At 37.7% G+C, this 25,161-nt stretch overlaps 1 protein-coding gene across 1 annotated transcript in view; it reads left to right on the top strand.

The window, feature by feature from the left end:
* Positions 1 to 4,186: 4,186 nt before the first annotated feature.
* LOC145765555 (E3 ubiquitin-protein ligase TRIP12-like) overlaps positions 4,187 to 25,161 on the top strand; it is a 45,767-nt gene continuing 24,792 nt past the window's right edge. Inside the window, exons 1-7 of the mRNA XM_082577390.1 lie at positions 4,187 to 4,318; positions 21,675 to 21,815; positions 22,148 to 22,293; positions 22,844 to 22,933; positions 23,626 to 23,721; positions 24,301 to 24,464; positions 25,030 to 25,146. Coding sequence (XP_082433516.1) covers positions 22,218 to 22,293; positions 22,844 to 22,933; positions 23,626 to 23,721; positions 24,301 to 24,464; positions 25,030 to 25,146 — 543 coding nt within the window. The 5' untranslated portion in view covers positions 4,187 to 4,318; positions 21,675 to 21,815; positions 22,148 to 22,217. The remainder of the gene's footprint in view (positions 4,319 to 21,674; positions 21,816 to 22,147; positions 22,294 to 22,843; positions 22,934 to 23,625; positions 23,722 to 24,300; positions 24,465 to 25,029; positions 25,147 to 25,161) is intronic.

The following is a 25,161-nucleotide window of genomic DNA, read 5'->3' as shown; positions in this document are numbered from 1 at the left end:
GACAAAAAAAAATTTATCAAGTTTGTCAATGGAAAAAAAAGTTTTGAGCACCACTTCTGCTCGGGTGGCGACAATGTCGTCCCCTGCCGATGTCGTACCCCCGATGTTGTCCTCTCATACATCGGGACGTGCAATCATTTACGTTGCCAGAAAAAGCTTCATATGCGGCGGCTGTTGCATTTCAGCTTTAGCGCCAATGCGCATGCCGTTCCCAGTGAGTGATTATGAATAACGCTGCCGAAAAGACTTGATATTCTCTGGAAATATGCTTTTTTGCTGAAGCGTAGGCTAAAAAAGCAGAATTGCGAAAGTAAAAGGCTATTACATTTTCAATATTTATTGTGGTGTTTGTTACGTTACCGTATTTTTTCGGTTTGGTACAACTTGTGGAATAAGCTGATGAACAAACAAAAAAACAATCAATTTGGTAGGCTACCCAGGCCTCCAAACTGAAGACGGCCATCGCCGCAATTAACCTACAAAAGCCGACATTTTGTCCGCCGGGTCTGGCACTACCGTAAGCCGCATCAGTCCGCCATGAAGTTCAGAGAAAAATTGTAACCAAGCGGCCTTGTAAATAAAGTACTTTGCCACTTATAATCAAAAAGGATTAGAAAGCACTCGATAAGTCACAATACACACTGTCTATGCTTGAGATGCGATAAATCATTATTGATGCGTGTCGAAGTTCTGATGGCCGCCATGTGCTTGTGATTAGCCAACGAACAGCTTTCTTCAGCCGGAAAAAGTTGTTTTGAGGCCTGCTACCATTTTTAAAAGTCTCTGATTTTGTTCGATTACATTTTAAAAATAAAAATTAATTTCTAGGCTAGTTGTTATTTTTTTTCAGATATTTGCTAAAAAAAGCAAAAGGTGCCAAAATTTTCGTTTCGACTTAAGAAAGTTCGTTTCGAACAACCCTTATTTTTACCTACATTTAAATAGACCAAAAAAATTGAACATCTGGCAACATACCTTTCAAGGAACGACATTGACGTGGGGTGACATGGACATGGGACGACATCGGGGGGACAACGTGTTCAGGGAATGACATCGGTGGTATCCCTTCTGTGCTAGCAACTAGACTTGCCTGTGACCGACAGTTAGACAGTTGAACATAGGACAGTTTTCTGTGCAAATCAGCTGCCACCATTGCGCCACAGCGCATTGGTTAGGAAAAATAGGACAATTTTCCTTATGAACTTCAATTAAGTTGCGCGTGATTAGTGTAGACTGTAGATTCTAGAAGTACCGGTACTCCCATCCATTCTTGTTCAAAACGGATGCAACCTATTTTGGGGGACGAAATAGGTTGCATCCATTTTGAACATAGCGACCAGTATACATAAACTAAACCTGTAGTAAATAACTGGAGGCTGATGAAATTTTGAACTTGGGCTAAATGTACTTTTTTTCTTTGAAATGCTAATTGTAAGAATCCAAATTGCCAAAGTGTGGTTGTTGATTTTGTTGAATCTGCATTTAGTGCAAAACTTAAAGTTTCTCTATTCGTGCAAGTGAAGTGTGCGGCAGGTATCACTCAATAGTTTGAGGAAACTGTCTGGTTGCATCAAGAATCTGCACTTAGCCCATTTCTTTTTATGTTATTATGGATTGCTTCACAGGAAACATTCAGATAGAGGCACCATGGGATAAGCTGTTGGCAAAGATGAAAGAGGAAGCAGAACAGAAGCTGGAGACAAGAAAAGCAGCGATGGAGGATATAGGGTTAAAAATAAGCAGGCAAAATGCAGAATATCTTAAACTCCAGATGTCAACAGAAAATGATGATGAAAAAAATGAGACTAAAACACAATTGCAAGAAAAAATTGTGAAACCAGTGAATGAGTTTAAATATCTTGGTTTGACAGTCCATTAGAACGGAACAAGCGACAGAGAGGTGACAAAGAGATGTCAGGCAAGATGAGGCATGGAAAAAATAACAAGAGTCATGTGTGACAGAAAGGTGCCAGAAAAGCTGATGGGAAAACTATATAAAACAATGGTAAGACCAGTGGTGTTGTATGGGATGCAGGCGGTAGCCCTGGTGAAGACACATTTGAGGAAAATGCAAGTGATTGAAATAAAAATGCTGCGATGGTCTCTGGGGTTTGACAAAACTGGACCGAGTGAGAAATAAAATCATCAGGAAACTGAAAGATAAGCTGAGAGACATGCTTTAAATGGTTGGGTCACGTGGTCATTACCAGATACCAGGGTCACGTGGTTAAAAGAGACAAAGATTATGTCAGAAGAAGAATGAGGCCATTAGAATTCGGAAAAAGAAAGCGATGAAGGTCGGAAAGAAGATGGAGAGGCTGTGTGGCAGAAGATATGAAAATAGTAGGAGTGAAGGAAGAAGGTGCTGTTGACAGAGTGATGTGGAGGACTGCAATCTGACTCCACTTGAAGTGTGAATAAAGCCAGAAGAAGAAGAGTTTTAATAAATTTGTGTTAATTAGGCCTACTGCCGCAGAAGATATTGAGCAACTTTTCAAAAGTTGCAAAGTTAAAGAGAAATGCGACACTGGATGCATGTTGAATTTATGTGTGAGAAGATTGTAATTCAATCTTGTAAAAGTACATTTTGAATCATTTGTATTAAAACCTTGTATCTGGAAACTACAATGCCAATGAGCATGTGTGGGCTTGTGTAACATATTTGTTGTCCTGCTTGCATGCCATACTACATACGTCAGTTATAAATAACGTAAATATGACATGAAAAAATGAGATTTCAACATGAGATATAAACTGAATTTACAAATCGATTTGAATAGTTTAGGATTCAAATCGATTCGGATTTGCTATTCTAAATTGCCCATCCCTACTAAATGTAAGTACAAATGACATGAATGCCGCAAGACATGACGGTGAGAGACCTGAATGCCACAAGACACAAATGATGCGATATAAACTTGGTTATGAAGACACAAACAATGTACAGTCGAAATCGTTTAAGCGCATAGTCAATTTGTCAAGCTTTTTTATGCGCTTAAATGGTATATGCGCTTAACCGTTTACATTGTTTGACAGTATTCTATACGTCAATACCGAACGTTTATCTAACGCAAAAGCGTGAAAACAGACCGCTGGACTTTTTCGATGAACGAAGGCATTGAGCCTTAATACGTAACCCGGAGTGTTAGGAGATTTACAGAATATTCTAGAATAGTACTGTACAACCGAATTCCAAATAACGGTACTACTTTGTTTGGCTGTTGGTCAGCGAAGTGTGACGCAGCAACAACTGTTCACGCGCGTTCCTCGTGGCTTTCGGGTAGCTGCCGTGATCACCCAACCGTAACGAATTCGCTTCAGCGAGCAAGAAAGAAAATTCACTAATCATGCGATTTAGATTTTCCTTAGTCTTGTGGTTCTACAGTTCGTACTGCGACGTAATGATACTTGTTATGATGTAACAGTCCATAAATGAAATGTGGTCTTGTGATTCATACAGCACTGTACTCAAATCATAGAAGAGAAGGCCTTTTTTCGTGCGGTTTTACTTTGTTGTTTAAATCATGTAGGCGCTAACTGTCTGTCTTGAGGTGTTATCTTGAGCAACTTTGCTTTGCCAAAGGAAATATGCGGTTAAGTGATAAAAGTCTACAAATCTATCAAGAATTCCTAGTCGCTTAGCCAATTTATGCGACTAACCGTTGAATTTTCTTCACAAGTGAATGGGAATGGTTTGGGATTATGCAATGCTATGCTCTAAAGCGATTTATGCTCTTAACCGATATGCGACTAGCCGATTTCGACTGTATATCATAAAGCAAGAAATGAAACTTGTCATAACAAGACGTTTGCAAGAGTCTAGAGAAAGCTGTAAGCAACAAAACGTGAATTTTGACAATATTGTCACACAGACTTGTGAAATAAAACACACTATTTAGTAATTATATTTCAGTGTATGAGCACTGCAAGCGATACCTCTGACCATTGCGGTCTCAAAAACAGACACAAGAAATAACCAAGTCTCGTGTTTTGCGGCATTTAAGTCCTGCATCAACAGTCATAACGATCGCAGCATTAGGTCATGTACCATGCAAGCCTAATTGCATTTCGGCAAAATATCACATCAATTGGGCATTAACTACTCATACCAGTACCGGTATCATCAAATTTACTATTTTAGCCGCTCTACGTTTCTTCAGGTTAATAACCGTGAAAAAGTGTGCAATTTAATAAAGCAACGCTATGATATAAAGATTTGCCGTACAGTTGATTGTGCTGGGCATTCTGTTGGAGTATCAAAATTTAAAAGTTTTGACGATTGGATAAGTGAAGATAGTCACAAAGCATCATCACTGTGGTATGTATTTTGTCACAGTCCCAGCCGGCAAAGTCTGTCTGTTTTACATTGATTCGACGTCTGCTGACAATCAATCAATGTAAAAAAGATAAATTTTGCTGGCTGGGATGTTATTTTAAGTTAAATCATCTCAGTGTAAAATGCAAACTCATGTTCAACATTTATATACGGTAGGGTGTTGCAGGCGCCCCATAAAATTTAAATCTTGGTTTTACCATGCTTATCTTTTTTGTGGTACTGTGTTTAGATCAGTAGACCACAAATATGAAGTTTCATAAATTTTCATTGACGTTTACGTCCACCGCCGAGGCCATTTTGAGGCCCACTTTTTGAATTTTTTCATGTTTTTTGCCACTAGAGGGCAGTGTATAAGTTTTGCGATATTGGGGTATATTTAAAAGATGCACTATGATGTTCTGAATTGTTAAAAAAAAAATTGGAGAAATGGGATAAGTATATCCAAAAATATTCAAGTTTTGTCACTAATTTTTTGAATAATACTGCCCCTGGTGGTGAAAAGAAAAATTAAAATATCTTAAAAACTACTCATTATATTGTTATGGAACTTGCATGTACCCACCATTTTCACGGGTAAGGAATTTGATTTTAGCAATATTTTTGCAAAATATTACCACTAGAGGGCGGTAATTTTAATTTTGAACTATTTTTCTGTAAAAAGGCGATATTGTTGCATTTCTTGAGCTATGCTATCTGAAGAATACAATTTCATGGCTTATGCACAACAAAATTTATTCAATTGTAAAGAAACTGCATGCATGCATGTACTATATCAACAGGCCTGGAAAAATGGGGAATCCGGGAATGAAATTCCCGGGAAATTTGTCGGTTTGCGGAAAATTTTGACTGTAAGAATCACGTTACTATAACGTCTTTCATTCACCGTCAACCGTCATCGTAATTTGCTGACACATTGCAGTTCCGACACTGATTCGTATCACTGCGTAGTGCGTATTACGATTTCCAACTTGTACCTCAGAGCTGAACAAGTTCTTAGCAAAATTGCGCAAATATATTGCAGTAGTCCGCCCGAAAGCGTCGTAAAAAGCACGGGAAGTGTAATTGAAAAAATTCAAAATGTTTGCGGAGGTACAAAAACATCCACAAATAAAAAATAAAGACATTAGCAACGAGCTGTTCATTCACTGGAATGGGCCTCACATAAGCAAGTGTAATAGCATCGTGAAACAAGCTCTTAACCTACATTTCAAAGGAAAACTATGGCATTTTAGTAGGCCTACTAATGACATTCGCTCGAAAATGTACAAAGTGTCTGCTGTGGTAGATAGACCAAACAACAAGAAATCGTCACCATTTTTTATGTCCTGGTAATGTATTTGTAGTAATTTCGCATGGGCAAAACTTGCTTGCGGTTTCTTTGATTTACAAAAACAGTTGTTTTAGCGTCGTAATTTTGATTTTGTTGTCAAATTAATTAATGCATTTCGTTATTCTTTGTGTAACCGACTGGTTGTTTTGTAGGTTACAGAAGTAATTTTCCCAACGTCTTGTAGGCCTCGAAATATCCGGCAGTCATGGCGGACATGACCTCCGAAATGACTTCGAATGTCTGCCGAAGCTGACTCATTGGTCGGTCATAAATGACCGCCGCAAAATTCTTGACAAAAATAGAGCTAATGCAGCAAAAATATATTTTAAATTTGAATTGTTACAATTGTTTGTTTAACCCGAACAAATACGGAGCAGAAACAATAATAGTAGGCTAAAGGCAATTGCTTTAAAGATCACATTAGAGTGGCGTGGTTAACGAGCTGATGGCAAAAGTAGCCATTTTTACATCATTTCAACGCCTTGCAATGTTGCCTTGAAATAAAGTTGTCCGAACTTTTCAGCAGGATATGTATTCTAATTTTAACAATGAGGATTATTGCGTTACATTGATCGTTTGTTAAAAAGAAACGTCACAGAGAAGCAAGTCTCAGTTGGGTTCCGCACGTGCTAAGGCGAATGTGGCGACCTTATTCACGCTGATAGTGATAGAAATATAATTTCTGCACAGAAGGGAGGGTATTAGACACATTTGTCTGCTGTAGAAAATCTTCTTCTACAAACACGACTACACAGTAAACAGTACTGTAGTGTGATTTTGTGCAAAATCTACATGCAAAAAATATGTCCGGTTGAGATATTAAATGTCCGTTGAAAGGGCCAGTCCGGTAGGACATGCTTGACCGCCGGAAAAGAATACAAATTTCGAGGCCTGTCTTGTGTTCTCACTCAGCGAAACTTGTTGTGCATTCAGCCGTCTGGCCGTTTTTTGTGCTATATGCCTATATCGCTTAATAATTAGTTATGCTATTCATGCACATTGCACATACTATCAACCCGTTGGAGCATGAAGCATATTGTCAACTTGTCAAGTACGTAACAAGCGGCTCGTGATGTCGTATTGTTTCATGACATTCACACGGTGGTCGGTGAGTCAGTGGATCTAATTTGTAAGCATGCGGCGTATAATTTATTAAGCTATTGTTGTTGGCCAATGGATTCCGATCAAAGCGGGCACATCAGGCACAAACAGTGCGCCATGTCTGCTGACGAATACGATACCAAGATTCTTTATTGGAACTATGAAGCTACAGATGGCCGTCTATATTTTTTGCGTGAGGCTTTTCGCCGGAAAACTGTAAACGGTGTAATTATGACATCATTATCGTGATTGTAAGCCGCGGGAAATTTTTCGCTAAAAAACAGATTCCTGGGAAGCTAAACATTTTTTCCAGCCCTGTATATCAATACATCCAAACAGGCAATGTGAGTCTTAGTTAACACAATTTACCCAAAGGCAGTTGTGTATCTTCATTGTGTTGATAAACAACATTTTCTAAGATGTGATATCTTTCTTCGATCCTCCTCCATCGCTTGAATATAGTTTTGCAGATTTTTTTCTTGTTTTGCTAGATGAAGAAAGTCAGATACCAGTTTTACCCTTCTCTCTGCTGAATCATTGCAGACTCTGAGTGCACTTATGATACCATTTGCAGAACCATAGCCATCATCTATTTCCAGGGTTGTTGGTATTTTACCCGACCCAAAAAAACCCGGGTGGGTTTTTTTAATAAAACCCACTTAAAAAAAACCAAAAAAACCCATAAAAAAAGGGAGCAAGTCTTTTAGGCGCAGACAGTTAGGCGCTGGTCAAATAGGCGCGCACACTATGGCGTCTGGATATTTAGGTGCGGAGCACTGTGGCGCCCGTTCATTTAGGTGTCATTCCTAGTAAGTCTGCAGATTGTATCAGCTTGGCAGGTAGGGCAATACTTTTCTGACTAAATGTTATAGTGAACAGAAAAATATGTTGTTTTGTTAATACGCGTGCATTTATTTGTTGTTGGTCAGGGCTTCAGTGAGTGAAGCTGCTTAAACCGGCAATGCTTTTCACACAAAATGTTGCATTGAACAGAACAATATGTCATGGCTTCGGTGAGTGCAGCTGTTTAAACCGGAAATGCTTTTCACACAAAACGTTATATTGAACAGAAAAATATATTGTTTTTTTAATGGGCGTGTTCGGCATTTATTTGTTGTTAGTCCAGGTTTGCTTTCAGCGAAAGCTTTATCAATAAATTATTCAAGTTTCCGAACATGACTGAGTTCACTTTTAGTTATATAAGTCAAATAATAACTACACTAAACATCAGTAAAAAATATACCGTAGCCTATATTCAAGCGGGTGGTAGGCTTGAGTGAAGAGTAACTTAGTTTTCCGTCAAAACCCCGACTAGGTTTTGCCAAAGCTGAGCTCATAAAATCTGCAGACTTTACTAGGAACAGCACCTAAATGAATGGGCGCCACAGTGCTCTGCACCTAAATATCCAGACGCCACAGTGTGCGCGCCTATTTGACCGGCGCCTAAAAGACGTTGACCCTAAAAAAACCCAGAGCATCATATTTGTCCAGTTTTTATTGGAAAATTAAAAATTTTTACAAAAACACTACAAGGCACTTACAACAAACTTTAAATTAGGACTTAAGGATGTGATTGTGAAGTAATTTCCAAGAATAAACTGAAAACGCAGTGGATATTGCACAGTACACAAAAATCAAGTAATGTCACTTTGTGTATACTACACTAAAACTCATTTATGCAAGAAGGCCTTATAGTTAAATTGGTGAAAGTACTACGGTACTCTACTGTAGTCTGTATATATGATGTGAAATGCAATTTAGGAGGCTATTTACCAATTACAGATTCTGGATTCTAACGCATGGCTGTTTCAGAGCATTTGCCTAATTGGCCACGCAATCGCTCAATTGCTTATCCATTACTATATATATATAATATATATATAAATGATAAAAAATATTTAAACATGATGGCATAAATGCTTCTTGCCTTCAAATCTAAACAAATGATGCAATAATGTGATTTCTACCACAGTAGCATCAACTTGGTATAGAAATCAGTGGATGATGCAACATCCAACTTGATCTTGAAACTAATGGATGATGCAACATTCAAGCAACAACAGCCCTAGTGCATTATTTTATTGAGTTATGCAAGCATGTACTGTGAGTGAAAGGCACTTCACTCGTAAAAAGTAGTTTTGAGGTGAAATAAGCATGAATCTACATTTTTTTGCATCTTTTTTAAAAAAACCAATAAAACCCAAAAAAACCTGGGCGGGTTGGGCTTTTTTAAAAAAACCCGGGTTTTTCTCAACCCTGTCTATTTCCCACTCTTTCGGGTGTTTGGCAAGAAAAGTTGTTGAAATTTGCAAAAGTTAAATAAACATTTTGCTGCTGGCATTTGTCAATGACAATGGGTTATCATTAACAATGTCTGGCAGCTCTGGCTTACCGTATCCATTACCAAACCTGTTTGTAACCTGGCCATGGAAACTTGCATTTAAATGCAGCAGAGTTCTAGCCAAAGCTTCTTTTCATCCATAGTGACTTGTTTGTCCCATAGAGCTAAGCGGATCAGCCCCCCAGTTACATACCATGTGTGCCTACCTTGCACGAAGCACATGTGTGCCTACCATGTCGAAAATCATCATATCAAAAACAATACAAGTCAACATAGCAAAGGTGTAGAAAAAGGTAGAAGCGACAAAACGCGAACGTTAAAACGTGCTTGTGACTGAAGTAAGTTATTGAGTTGAAAGAAATTTGGCACGGTCGCAACACCTTCAGAAAAATTTAAGATATGAAGGGAAAATAAAACAAAGAAAATGTTACAAAAAAAAAATCATGTTTATGTCTATAAGTTAGTACTTTTGAATAGTTAAAATGATTAGTTTGGATCAACAAAAGTGTGACCTACAGCTTAGATTGAAAGGAAATTATCGGGTACCGTAGCCTAGTTATCCCGACCAGCAAAAATTTGTTCCAAGAACCCAGTTAGCCTAACAGTTCATTTTTACATTGTAGTAACAGAATGAAAAGGCTAACCAAATGTGTGGCCTATCGTTTTAACGTCGCTAAACGTTGAAATCGTGTAGAAAAGAGAACTTTGCTGACTAGGATACGTTGAAACTGAAAAACATTCACAGAAGCCCTACGATACGTTGCATTTTTAAGATAATGTATTCAGACGTTGAATCAATGTACAAATGAAATGTTATGCTAAATGGGTTCTTGGAACAATTCGAAGGGCTTCTGTGAATGTTTCTCAGCTTCAACGTATCCTAGTAAGCAAAGTTCTCTTTTCTACACGATTTCAACATTTAGCGACGTTAAAACGATGTAAAAACGGCAATTTTTGCTGGTCGGGATAACTGGGCTACGGTACCCGATAATTTCCTTTCAATCCAAGCTGTAGGCCACACATTTGGTTAGCCTTTTCATTCTGTTACTACAATGTAAAAATGAACTGTTAGGCTAACTGGGTTCTTGGAACAAATCGAAAGGCTTCTGTGAATGTTTCTCAGTTTCAAAGTATCCTAGTCAGCAAAAGCTCCCTTTTCTACACTATTTCAACGTTTAGCGACGTTAACACGATAGGCCACACATTTGGTTAGCCTTTTTATTCTGTTACTACAATGTAAAGATGAACTGTGTTCTTGGAACAAATTTTTGCTGGTCGGGATAACTAGGCTACGGTACCCGATAATTTCCTTTCAATCCAAGCTGTAGGCCACGCATTTGTTGATCCAAACTAATCATTTAACTACTCAAAAGTACTAACTTATAGACATAAACATGATTTTTTTTTCGTAACATTTTCTTTGTTTTATTTTCCCTTCATATCTTAAATTTTTCTGAAGGTGTTGCGACCGTGCCAAATTTCTTTCCATAGGCGCCGACTTTTCAAAAAACCTTGGGGGGCGAGAAAGGTGATGACGTCATAACCATAACGCTATTTTACTCAATTAAAATAGTCTTTGATTAAGCTTAGTGTCTTGTTTATATTAACAAATAGGTCGCAAACCGAATTTATTAGAAGCGCTGCTTGAAAGGATTAGTTTTACGCATGCAGTACGCCTAGTCCTAAAAATTTTGATATTGTTAGCTCATAATTGGAACTGTTGGAAAACAAGCCGATTCATTTCCTTTTCGTGCGAGTGAATAACAACGATCAAGACAGTGAAGTTATCGAAATAAAACGCAAAAAATCATGATCTCAAGCAGAGTGAAAACACGGTATCAGTTTTATTAACCTCGTTTCGCTAATTAGTTTACTTACTTTCAAAGCGTTGACAACGGCGAAGTGTTTTCTCTTCTGTTTTTTATCGAAAGTCTTTATAGTCTTTTATTGAATACAGTAGGCTATACTCGAGTAAAGGTCGAGATGTTCGCAAGTGATTTTCACCTCAAAAAGACAAGTTCAACTAACACGGGACAAGCTGTTGTCTCCAGCTCGGCAATTTTCAAAATGAACGCACTAAAAACCATTGTCGACGTAGATGACGGAGTGTGAAATCGCGTCGGCCTAAGTAAAAAATTTGAATACGTTTATTTGCAGTGATTCAAACTTAATTTTCAAATTCAATGATTTCTTGTCAATTCTAAACTTTATGCACTTGTTGAGCAATATGCAAAGCTCACTAGACAAAACAGAAAGAGGAGATCATTTTTTTATTTTTTCGTGTAGGATATAATCGTTCTTATTATTACGTAACATTCCATGATCGTTAAAGTCGATGTCAAACCTTAGCGGCCGCATAAAACAATGATGTCAGGTTAGCTAGGTGATAATAGCGGTAAGAGACGTCGTTAATGCAGGCAATATCTGCGACCAAGACCATTAAACACCTTTTTTTTTTATCGGTTTTCGATTTAATTCTCACACATTGCGAAGAAAACAATGCGTTCTGTTGAATCATAATTGTCTCACAGCGGGAAAACTTCGTTGAAAATAGCGCGTCTAATTTAGCTGGTTTACTTAATATTGCAGTGAATAGTTACGTGACTATTCCAGCAGCGTAAGTTACTCTACAGTCTACCATCTACTTTGAAATTTCCATACCGTATGAGATAGCCATGCGATCAGCTGCTGTTTTGCGGGCAAGAGCAACGTAGGCTTTTCTTGCTTTCGGCATTCTTTAAGTGCGTTTAAATTATCTAAATCTCTTTCGCGAAGTGCTTTATCTTTGAAACACCAGTTGTCATCACCATTTTTGTTGCCCCTCAACCATAAATTTACGGGGGGCGCCGCCCCCCGGAAGTCGGCGCGTATGTTTCTTTCAACTCAATAACTTACTTCGGTCACAAGCACGTTTTAACGTTCGCGTTTTGTCGCTTCTACCTTTTTCTACACCTTTGCTATGTTGACGTGTACTGTTTTTCATATGATGGTCAAAAATAAAAACAACTGAACTGACATGACGAATTTTAATTTAATAGTTCAAACATTTTATTTTTATTCCTTTCTGCACGATTTCAACGTTTAGCGATGTTAAAACGATGTAAAAACGGCAATTATAATTAGGCTACGGTACCCGATAATTTCCTTTCAAAAATTTCAAAAACTCGCCGAATAGGGCACTCGCCGAAAAAGGCTCTCGCCGAATAGGGAACTCGCCGAATCGGACTAGTCGAATCGGACTCGCCGAATCGGACTCGCCGAATAGTAGCAGACCCAGACAGCTGGTACTAGGAGATACGATAACTCAGTTTCAAAGCAACCATTGACAGTTTGCATCGTCATTTGAAAATTCAGCTTTGGTTCTTGCTACATCATTATTAACGCGTTTCTTTGTGAGTGAATTCGTTTTAGAATATAGCTAGTGAAGAGAATGACAACGTTGCTTTCCGTGTTTTATTGTGTCAATACTCCCGGCTACTTTGCTTACTTCCTATATGCTTTGTTTAAATGGAGTAAATGCCCGGGGCTTACAACAGTTAAATTGAACAAACTATCTTTACCACTCTGTGCACTTTTTGTGCAAATGTTTTCATTTCTGCTGTTAAGGTGTTTCTAAGACTACCTGACATGCTAATTCACAGCTGAACTAAATGCAAGGGGTGACGACTATTTTGCGACCACATCTGCAGTTTATTACATTGTAAAACACAAAGGATTGAAAAGTTGTTTTGCTTACATACATACATACACTTTATAATAACCTTTTTGAAAAAGATGGTTGTGAAGATTGATTCGTATTGGAGTAAAACGGGAAAGCTTATTAAAACAGCAATTTTTCTGCAATGTTCAATTATATACATTCATGATCCATATTGCTCGTATGACTGCAGAATGCAGATATCTTTCCTATTTTTAGGAATGTAATACAATACATGCTAGTCATAACAAATTTTAAACAGCCCTGTACGTGTGTTTTACACGAATTGTGTTCAAAGGATTGACTGGGCAACAAATGCTTTCAAAGTTGAATCATAAAATTGAGGACGATTCTACTCATGCTTAGTTTTCTTTGAAGCTATTTGTAATATGTGGTACGTGTGTGTTATAATAATTAATTAATCCATAGGTTGCAGACTGTGCAGTATTAACTTTAACTGATTGACTTACATTAACGAGTTGAAAACAGATATAACTGCATTAGTATTCAGACTTTCTATGTTGTCTATTAGTTTCGATTATAATCTGTGTTCTACTTGTGTCAGACTATGCTTAGTGATCTTTTACTTTTTGCTCACTGAGTTGTTTTTCTCAGGGACTTTTTGCAAGTAAGAGTTTCAATTCCGACTGTAGTTGCTGTAACACGCTTAGCATTAGCCCAGTTTAAACAGTTTTGTGAACAAAAGACCTCTGTGTCAGATTGTTCTTCCCTGCTGGTTAACAGCCACTGCTACTGGTCTAAAGACAAAAATTATGGAAATTCCACTTAGCCATCAAGCAATCAGACTTGTTGACAGAATGACAATCGCATGCTTAATGTTGTTGTACGTTTACATCACCACTTAGAGATTTGAGGTGGTTAAACGTTAACATTAATCTCATTGGAAATATGTTTACTTGACAGCCTGATACTTGCTGCACAGTGCACACTGCACAATCATCTCTATAAGTTTTTATGCACGATTCACTTACGTTATTGTTTTCTCCTAGATAACAAAAAAAAAGCTCAGATATTTTTCATTGGGTAAAAAATTTTGTATTGAAATTATTGGTGCCTGTGAGTGTTGCTACCAATTTTTTTTGACTGTATATAACGTGATTCAAGTTTCAGTTGTTAGTCAATCCGTGTGGGTCGTGAGGCAAGCTTGCATCTTAAAATACGCAGAACACATATCACACTCGCAAATTGATTTGTGGTTTGTATGCCATTTCAAATGCCTCATTGCCTCTGTTTGTCACAGCAACAGAGAAGTTCTTTGAAAGATAAACTTAGTTTTTACATTGTCTATATTGTCGACTTGCGAAAAGCGCTGACGCCAGTGGGTTTTATCTGGTGAGGCTTTTTGTTGAAATACGTCTAATGTGTTTTTCCTATATTGCGGTTACACCTTGTTTGGTTAATTATAAAGATTGTATTGTTGATTGGCATAGAATAGAATTGCACGGCATAGAAAACACTTTGCTGCTACTGTGTATTATTTGTACTGTAGATGTTTTCATTTTATGAAATCCATTTTTTATTCTGAATTAACAAGTAAACTTTAGCACTATTTTAGTGAAAAATTAGGACTGGTTTTAAGGACTTTTCCAAATAGTTATGTGCGTTTGATTTTGCGGAAAACCGATTGTGCTTGAATTATTTCCCAGACAGCAAAATCCGTCATTTGTAAGAATGGCGGATTTTGCTGTCTTGGCAAAACTGTTCCATGACATTCAGTAACTATGGGGAAAGAGGCTGTCTTCAACTTTTCACTGTTGGCTACGATTTTGCGGTCACATTTCCGAGAAATTATAAAGTGCTGTGCTCTCAACACTAGTAATTTTGGAATTAGTAGAAAGTAAAGCACATTCTTACTCGTGTCAACGTGGTTTCGAGGTGCAAGTTAAATTTACCACAATTCAAAATCGTGTCGGGCTTTCTACACATTAACAGAATCCTAATTTGATTTTACTTTCGCTGTCAATACTGTGCACTTAGAACAGCTGCCCTGAATAGCGCGTCGCAATTTCCCTCAAAGTACAATTGAAAGCGCGTCGCAATTTCCCTCAAAGTGCAATGGAAAGTTCATTTTTCTTGTTGTGGTATTTGATTTGAAATGCAGTACTCTGCGTAAACCAACGTGTGGTGTAACATTCTGTCGAAAGTACAAAACAAAGATTGAACGGTTTTCAACTATCATTAGAAATGTACATAGTTATGCGAAAATTTTCGAAATAATATGAAACATCTCATTTCTTAGCACTATTTTATCAAAATCAAAATTTTTAAAATCATAAATAGGTTTTTTTGTATCACAGAAATCTATAGAAAATAAATAAGGAACAATTAAATATATTATATTATATATAATATATCTATCTCTATCTCTAAACCAGGGGTCGGCAAACTTTCTGTACTACTGGGCCAAATCTGCAAATTTCCGGTAACGTGCGGGCCGCATAAATTTCAACCTATAAACAATCGCCACATTATCCTTAAAATCATGGCGCACCTGCAACTCCTATTCCTGTGTCTATTGCACTATGAGACGTGTTTGTTGCCGCTTCATATTTATTATCAAACACGTATTAAAATGCAATGCATTGTTTTTATTTACTTATCATTTATCAATGTGAAGGATGATGTTGTTTCTGTGTCATGGCCAAGGTGTTTAAATCAACTTTGTTGATGATATTTGCAATACTCGGTACGTAATTCAAATGACGATCTGACAGGCGAGTGCGAAGTTTATTCTTTGCGTAATTCATTTTTGAAAAAAGCTGCTCACAGCAATATGTGCTTCCAAACATGCACATTACACGTTTTGCATTGTCAACAGATGAAGATAGGTGGATTTCTGGACATATTCTTTATAAAAGTTGGCAATTGGAACTGAATCGTATTTGGCCTTCAATATGTTGGATGATTGAAGTTCAATTATTTCCATTTGCATCTATGTGGCATAGTATTGACATCCATTGAAAATGGAAGGCAAATAAATGGAATCTGTTTTTTTGATTTTTCAACTTGCAAAATCGAGATTCAAAGTTACTTTTAGTGGAAAAGATAAGTGATATGTACTTATCAGGGTTGGAAGGTTTACAAAGGCCAAAACTGGGAAAATGAGCAAAGTTGGAATTGATTAATTGAGTTTCCCAAAGACGTAGCTTAATTGTTTACGAAGACAGTAATATGATCATACATCTGATTAATAAATTGCTCCTTTCCTTGTAGTTGTAAGTTTAGCTTGTTCATATGAGAAGTGAAATCAGTGAGAAAGGCTAAATCTGTTAACCAATCAGGATCACTAAGTTCATCAATGCCGAAACCTGCATTCTTTTGTTTCAAGAAAGTCATTATTTCGTTTCGCAAATCATAAAACCGTTGTAACATTGCACTGCGACTTAGCCATCTAACCTTGCAAAAATAGGCACCAGATCTTGATGCACAGCATTCATCTCTTCAAATAAACTTTCGAATTGGCTGTGGTTAAGGCCTCTTGCCAAAACAAAGTTGATTATTTTAACAACAGTAGACATTGTTATGATATAAAATAAATTCATGCGTACATAATGATGAAACTTTAGTTTATGCACTAAAAGTAAGATCGTTCGAGGGCCGCAAAAAAATTATCCGCGGGCCGCATTTGGCCCGCGGGCCGCAGTTTGCCGACCCCTGCTCTAAACTATATATCTCTGATATAGTCTCTAAACCCTTGACAGCCTGTTTCACCCTAAAAAGAGGATTATCACTCATCAGAAGGTCCATACAGGCCTTAAAACTCGTGTTTTTTTTCCGGCAGCTATCGTGGCCTACCGAGAGCTCCTTCTCGGCGGCCAAATCTGCGTGCTCTAAGGCCAAAATACAAATAACGATAGCACAAGTAAATAGAATTAACTTGCAACAATGCTAAAATGATCACTTAGCGTTGTTAAAGTCTGGGCGATGTCCTGCAATAGAATCGTTGTACCACGCAATAACTGCTTTATCAGGATTGTAATCCGGTATTGCGGGACCATCTAACGACACTAAATTGTTTCAACTGCTCGCAGCTCAGTAAATTGTTTCAACTGCATACCGCCTTTCATAAAACCTGACTATTTATACCGTTATGATGTCACCATTGAGGGTGTGAAGTCACCTGGGTATTTTTTAGGTCATTTATCGGTCATTGACCGATTTTTTAGCAAAATGTCCCAAAAATATATAGTCAATTTGGTCAAAATGACACGACAACGCTGTTTCAAAGTTTCACTGAGAAACACGACAACGTTTCTCAGCGAAACTTAATGTTGTAGCTAGTCAGGAAGTGCAAATTTTGGTTTCTATCAGCTACTTGAAAGGAAATATTTTCATCAGAAAAAATGACCGAAATAAATAAAAAATGACCGAATTTTTTCAAGTCATTTCGGACAAATGACCGAAAAGTCTCAGCGAAAAAAAAACAGGAAGTCACTAACCCACAACGGGAACAATTACCAATTATGAAGACACGTGTTTTCCCCTCGGATGTCAACTAACCTAGTTCTCCTTTTTAAGAACGATTCAATGTCCGACAACATTGAATCGACATGAAAACGACAATATTGCCAGCCGATGTAAATTAGCACTTCGGATTAACCGGCGGCCAAACTTGGTCGACTGTGGAGGTAGCACCGGCGGTCATTCAAGCACTACTTGGCGGCCATGGCCGCCGGCTGCTTCAAGGCTTGTCCTTATTCAAATAGAATGTTCAATAGAATATTCAAAATGAATTTCTATTTGAATAAGGACCTTCTGATGATCCTCCTTTTACTGTGAAACAGAGGCTGTCAAGGCCAGGGTTTAGAGAGTAATAACTATATTTGATTTAATTCGCTCTGCTTGGCTTTTTGTTGGCATTGAGCACTTTTTGTAGTAATATATATAATAATAGTATTTATTGTTTATATTATATCTACATATACAGTAATATTATATATACAATATATTTGTTATGTGATAATTGTTTTGTAATCTCATATGTATTGCATTATTTCATTTAGTTTTCGACTAGGATTTCCTTTTAACAGAAACCTTGTTGGTTGATTCCACATTATCTCAATTTGATAAAAAATGATACATTTCAACACTTGGTTTTTAGTTCTGAGGGTGTAATTTGTCTACTTTGTAGTAGAACAGCTTATTGCCATACCATTCCCTGTAGCCTGCTATGGAAGTCGTTAAATCATTTGTTAATGCCGCACTGCTATGCTGTCGTTCACTTGGCATGCCTGTAATCTGGTATTTTTGTAATCATGTAGTGAAATAGGATATGACTCATTACTCAACAAGACAACAATATAAGCAAGAACAATGCAGAAACTTTTTATCAAACACATGTTAGAAAAATTCCACTCCAGTCAGCTAGACATTTTATGTTCCGTTTTGAAGCCATGAGTTTCAATAGTGAAACTAACAAAAGCCCTTTCCAAAGTTTCTTATCAGCTACCAAAATCGGTTCTTTTACGGACGTTGAATCAATGTAAATGATTTCATAAGGGATTGGAGGATTTGTAATTGTGAAACTTCTATTCTAACATTTCTAGCTTTCATGTTGTTGTTTGGTTTACGTTTTGTATTTCTTTCTAAGTTTATAAAACGCTTCAAGTCAGAATCGTGTTATGAAGCAGTGAAGACATTGTGTGCTTCCGTTTCCGCACGGAGGTAATTTTTAGACTGCTGTCATACCTACATGTCAACTGGGTCTGGCAACTTTAAACTTTCGACTCACGTGATTGTCTTACACTTAATTGCTTAAGGATTGAACTTTTAGTTTAGTGAAGATAAAACTGCAATTTCTGACATATTCTAAGTGGAAGGTAAATCAGTTCTGTACATTTTAAAGCTAGTGCTGACAAATGTAAAGAACCTCTGGAGAGCGGTGTTTACTTCAAACGTTGCAGTCGGTGTAGGATGATCATAACTTTCGACAAAAAAGCAAATTCCATGCGTTGAATGGAGCGCAATGCTTTCATTACAAGGCCTTCATATAATGTCATACAATGCGTTCATATAATGTATATAAAGGCCCCTGGAAGGTAATTCAGCAGTGTTTCATTTTGCACTCCGCACTGAATCAATATGAGGTTTTGCCACCATTTCCCGTTCATTGACGTGCTGGTATGTCGTTTGTTGTAGCTGGAACTGTCTTTTTTGTTCCGGATACGTTAATAACGAAAAAAATATGATATGGTCTGTCATTGGATGAATCGTTCACAAGTGCCTTTGAGTGTTGTATTCGGAAAACTGCTTTTGTCGTCTCTTCAGACATCAATTCGAGGCGGCGTCGCTAGATTTAACATTTGACATGCTTGATTTGGTGCAGTTTATAGAAGTCCCAGCCAGCAAACTAAATCTTTTTGTACATCAATTCAACGTCTAAAGACGTTGCGTAAAAGGCTGATTTGCTTGAAAGAAAATCACCAGAAAATACGTGCTTTGTCAATTTAATGATGCATAGGCAGTTAAAAACAGGGAGAAAATTATTGTTGTACAGCATTGGCTTTGTGAAACTTCATTAAAAAACTGCTCATTTTTTTTAAGATTTCAAAATGTTTGGTTTTAACTTTTAAGTGGCAAAGTAGACGACCATGTCTCTTAGCCTCTGTTTCGGTTTTTCAATGTTATAAAGAATGAAAGTTTACACAAGGGTCATTCATTTATGATACAATCAAACGATTAAACATAACAAGAAAATAAAATTAGCCAGGTTCAGAAACTTACATAATTCATTGATAAAGCTTTCGCTACCATGAAGACGCATTGGTTTTGAATTTGATTTTTCTGAAATTATAAGAGAAATAAAACTTTCTTCTGACTCAAACATGCTATTCCTAACTGGAATTCTAGATCAATTTTCTTAAACTTTTTACTCCAGTTCATACCTGCCCGAAAATTGAAATGTAAATCTACTCCCACCAGGTGTTTTCCGATTAGAATTTGGGTATTTATCATTCAATCTCTCCTTTTTGTCAATTTTCTCACTTAATAGATGGCATTAACCCCTGGCTGGGAACCCTTGATCTTCACCAGATGTTAGATCAAACACGTTTTTGCCTACAAAATCTACTTTTACAGCAATCATTACCAGTTTTCATCTTTACGTGGTTTTGCGAATCCATAAATGACTAGGTCTTGAATATTAGCATAAAATGTAAAAATTTTTGCCCTGCACACGACTGGAATTTTATTTGAAACGTAATTATTACTGATATAAATATGCTATTATCGTTTAAAATCACGCAAACCTTTTTTTGCAGCTATTCGGATTTTATTTTAGTGGAAAGCACTTCAGGCATGCACGATTGACTATTTTGCGTGAGAATTTCTTTGTATTTCTGTTCAATAGCCCACCCAATACAGCAGTATAAAAAATAAGCTGCCAGTATCCTGCTTTTCGGCAACGTTGGTGTAGATTTTAATGAGTACAAACATCGTGTAAATGCATGACCCGATGTGATGTTTATTTTAAACTTTGCATGGGGTTTTGGACTTGTTTTAAATGTAAACAAAATTAAGCTGTGAACTTTGACTTTTAGTATGAAATTGGAATGCAGTGCTCTGCTTTTCGTGAAAACATTACAAGTTTTATTTAGAACTGTGTAGGCGGAGGGATTTTGGCGTGTCTGAAGCAGCTAGTTATAAACCGAGCAGTCGGAGTCGTAATTTATTTTTCGCCCGACTCCACAGCCCTGGTTTTGTTTGACGTTCATAAGAACAGTGCAAGATACACTGCACGTCTACGACAATTAACGTGGTGTTTGCACAAACCTTTGCCAGAAGACTGCTCCACAACTTCCGCGTTTCAACAAAAATATTATTATTATAATTTGCAGGAAATAGCGAGTTGCCAGTTTAAAGTTTATCAAATCTTTGCAACAATACCTTTGCAGACTGAGTTAAACCGGAGTAGATATTGCTACGCTTATTGCTGTTTTGATTTGTTACTCATCTGTGAATAGACAGCTTAGTCAAAGAATATGTTTGCAACTCTTCTGAGCGCTTGTTTTTTGTTTCTGGGTTTTCTCTTAATTTGTATTATAAAGCTTCTTGAGATGATTTAAGTACCGTACAGAGCCAATGTTCATTGATCTTTAGTATACAATAACATGAAATTTTTGAACTTTTCACCTCAAGTCTTACCTTGTTTCAATTCTATTCCCTATTTCATGCCAAACGAAACCTTCCTTTTCCAGCCAACAATTAATTCTCTCGTCACTTTGACTCAACGTTTAGTTTTGTTTACAGCGGTAGGGTGCAAAAATGCGACATAGCTCTATCCAGCATCAACACAATTCGACCAAAACGTTGAGTCGTTGATGCACCCTAGGGATTGTAGATCATAGGGATGCGAAACTTCATCCGCTTTTGGCTTATCCGCAACACTAGAAGGGTTACGTTTTTTTGTAATTTACAAAATATTTTACTTTTTATGGGTTATATAAGAAGAGTGAAGTTGGTTTTAAAGTAATTTAAGGTTTTTAGTTGAAAGCAAGCCTGCAGTAAAGCGTAAAAAAAATGTCAAATTGGCAATTGACCCTTCTAATGTTGAAGGAACAACGGAGTTGCGCGTCCCGTAATGTACCGTCCCTAATGCACCCGACCCGTTATTCTTACCTAGACAGCAAGTCCGTCGTTTTTTATATTGATTCAACGTCTGTAGACGTTAAAAAAATGACTGATTGTTTGTCTGGGTATACTGTATAGTGTATAAGCCTGCATTCTGTTATTATACATAGCTACATGTCATTGAAATCTGATTACAATTTTGCACCCTTACCATATACACTGTGGCATCTCTAGTTTTAACTTCATGCGAGTCTTGTATCATGATGTTATCGTTTCACAGGCAAGCGCGTCTGTGTTAAGCGCGAAACAAAGGAAGTCCTCTAGAGTGGATTGTCATCAAAGATACCTGTCTTTTCAAACCTTCTTTTCATCAAAAGTCCACTAATAAGTGAGGCAAAACGGGGTCGTGTGCCAGCACTCGGTGAGTATTGACGGTTGCATCTTTGAAGCCAGTTCGACGTATCACTGTTTATCTCAATCGTTTGCCAAGTTCTTATATATTTATCTGTTGAGCCATTAAGTCTAAAGTTTCATGTACACAAGTGGTATATATATACTGAATCTTATTCTTACATGGCATTCAGCACAGGAAGGGATTCAGGGTAAGGATGTATTTGGTTGTGCCTCCATAGAGCTTCACTGACACTGTCTGCTTTGTAAAGCGTTTAAGACAACGCATAAAAGATACAGCGCTATATCAAAACACATATGTATCGTTATTATAAATATCTAACCTTCGGATGTATTGTCTAGCCGGAGGGGACGGGGAAAATCTTCAAGGGCCCGCGCCCATGACCAAGAGGCAGCCTCTGTGTCCTCGGCTATGTCCAGAGATGTAGGAAGACATTCGAGAGAAGCACAGCCCAATGTATCAGACCGTGTTGTTGCAGAGAATCAAGGTAGACCCACCACTAGTTAAAACTCTATTTTGGATATGTGGTTTCTTTTTCACAGGTTTTAAGGTAATGGCAAAACTCTAGCGATACTTCGAAACACCAGACAAAAGCTAACCATATGATCCAACATATTTTGTGTATCTAAACGTCTCAGTTTACGAAGCAGTAGTGCGTCTTATAGAAAGAAGGAAACGTTTTACCTACAGGGGATACTTGAATCATTCTGAAAAGATTGCTGATGTGCATTTAGTTATCTCAAACATGATTTAACTGACAAAATTCAGACTAAAATTCTTTAGTTTGAAAATGCCACTGTAGTATCTCGGCGCTCTGCAGTGTAAATGTTAAATTGACCTCATTTTTTTCTCTGCCACCATCACTTTTCTACTTATTGTCTCGTATTTCTATCCAAAGAATTTCGTTTTCTTTCAGTGAACTGTTAAACGTCATTGATTATATCTTTAGACGTTACTTCAACGTAGCATTGAAACTGTCTGACTGTCATGGTCATAATAATCATTGATTTTTTTATTGTTCGTATTGACAAATGTAGATGACGCGCAGTCAGGCTCTGCATTGGAAATACATCGCTTTTCAAACCCTGCTGGAGAACTAGACGATCCCGATATGGCACAATTGAGAGGTACGCTGAAACTTCACATACCCAAGCAGCAAATCAATCATATTTTACATTGATTCAATGTAAAAAATGGTTGATTTGCTGTCTGGGAGTGTCACAAAAGGTTAACTTCCAACCAGTCAATGATTTTTTTGCTTATGTGATCCAAATGTCCAGAACACTTTTTTAAGTCGAAAGTCAAAAGCGATGTCTGGCTTGCTAAGTGGGGTCTGCTACTATTCGGTGAGTCCGATTCGGTGAGTTCCTAACTCCTGACCTCTAACCCCTAACCCTTCAACGGCAATGATAATTAGGCTACGGTACCCGATAATTAAAAAAAAAAATCACCGAATAGGGAATCGGACTCACCGAATTGGACTCACCGAATCGGACTCACCGAATCGGGCCATTCCGTGCTAAGTGTAATTCGAAATCACAAACGTCGTTCTGCAGAGTCGGAATCCTTATTGTTTGTGAATGTTTGAATATTTCAGTTCAGTAAAGCTATATGCAATTTAAGCAACATTTAACATTACATTAAAGCCGCGACTTTAAAGTCGTTTAACTGGTCGTCGAAGAGAAGCGTGCTCTACTTGCTGTTTTCACAATCTAGTGTGAAGTCACTGTGAATACACTCTCTTCTAAGTTCTAACCATACTAATTCAATTTATTGTCTCGAGTGTTCATTAACTGAACCAAGGAATTGCAACTTTCAGCGTATCTAGAAGCTGGTCGACTTCCATCGATTTTCCTGGCGAGGCATGTCGGGCAAATGCAGCAGCTCTATAACCGCTCAATGCACAGTGGAACCAGTGAGTTGTTGTCATATCCATTTGCAGTGAATCTGTTCGGTTTATGCCAAAGTATTTTCGCAATGGTTAAAATATTGAATGATAGCAATGTCGGCTGTACAATGTACAGCCGAGTAGTGAGAACCCTTGCACCGCGTTCTAAAGGGCGCCAGTTCGAGACCACTCAAGAATATGTTGCTGTGTCTTTGGCAGGATAGTAAATAGCATGCCTGAAAGTGGACACGATAATTGGCTACCTTGCCTTCCCATCTACTTGATCTAAATCTTACTACCGATCATAAAGTCTGGATTCGACAGAAAAATCAGTGACAAAGCGTATTTTTACTTTTTCTTTCACGTGGCATGCCTGTTGAAAGCCATGGCCTTAGTGCACTTTGTTACTACCGTTACTCCGCAGGGATTTTCTAGGTTGTAAGATGAAAGTGATTTTTGATGTTCTCACGATCTCTCACACTCACGGTATTCTTTGCTTGTTATGTATGAAAGATTTTTGCTCTTTTTGAGTATATAAGGCAAGATCATTGATGGACACCGTGCTTCGGCTTATAACTTTGTTCAACTCATAATGTGTTTGAACAGCGTCAAAAGCCCAGCAGCTGCTGCAAGGCATGCATGCCACTGACGAATCGAAACAACTTCAGTCAGTCACTGAGATGTGTCAGTTGCTGGTGATGGGGAATGAAGACACTCTGTCTGGCTTTCCTAGCAAGGCAGTGGTGCCTGCTTTGATTACTCTACTGAAGGTACCCATCATTTTTTGTTTGTTTTTCTTATAACCTAATGTTGGGGTGCGCAACCTGCGGCCACGATGCGAAAATGTTTGGCCCGAGAGAGGCTTTGGTTTCTGGTTTGCGCCACAAATGCTCTACAATGAAAGTAGATGAGAAATCAAAGTTTGGCCCGCGGTGTAACCCGGATACGCATATTTGGCCCTATAGTATGAAAGGTTGCATACTCCTGAATTAATATATTCTGCTGTTTTAATATACAGTATACTGCCGGTGACCGATAGTTTTGAAGATAGTTTTGAAGACTAGACAGTTTTTTGATAGTGCAGTTTATCTACTTAATGAAACTTACTGTACTTTCTGCAAAAGCCAACTTGTATTAAGAGTCAAGTCTGTTTTGTAAATTTTCTTATGAGCTGATGTGGTATCAAACTTGTAAACGTGTTTCGACGCAGGGACAAACAGTTTGCCAACTTCGTCAGCTACTGTATGTGGTTCTTCTTTGAGAACGTTTTTCCTCCGTTTGTCCGTTCCAGCAACATTAAGAGAAACGCACTTTCTGTAACAAATTTTTCACCAGATGGAGCACAACTTCGATATGATGAACCACGCTTGCCGGGCTCTGACGTATATGATGGAGGCTCTTCCGCGCACGTCTGCTGTTGTGGTTGACGCCGCCCCCACTTTTTTAGAAAAAGTAAGTTGTTGTTGT

This window comes from Aplidium turbinatum, chromosome 2 (assembly GCF_918807975.1).
Source record: "Aplidium turbinatum chromosome 2, kaAplTurb1.1, whole genome shotgun sequence".
In the NCBI taxonomy this organism is placed as follows: domain Eukaryota; kingdom Metazoa; phylum Chordata; class Ascidiacea; order Aplousobranchia; family Polyclinidae; genus Aplidium; species Aplidium turbinatum.
Note: the sequence above shows the minus strand (reverse complement) of the source record. Positions and strands in the feature narration are given on the sequence as shown.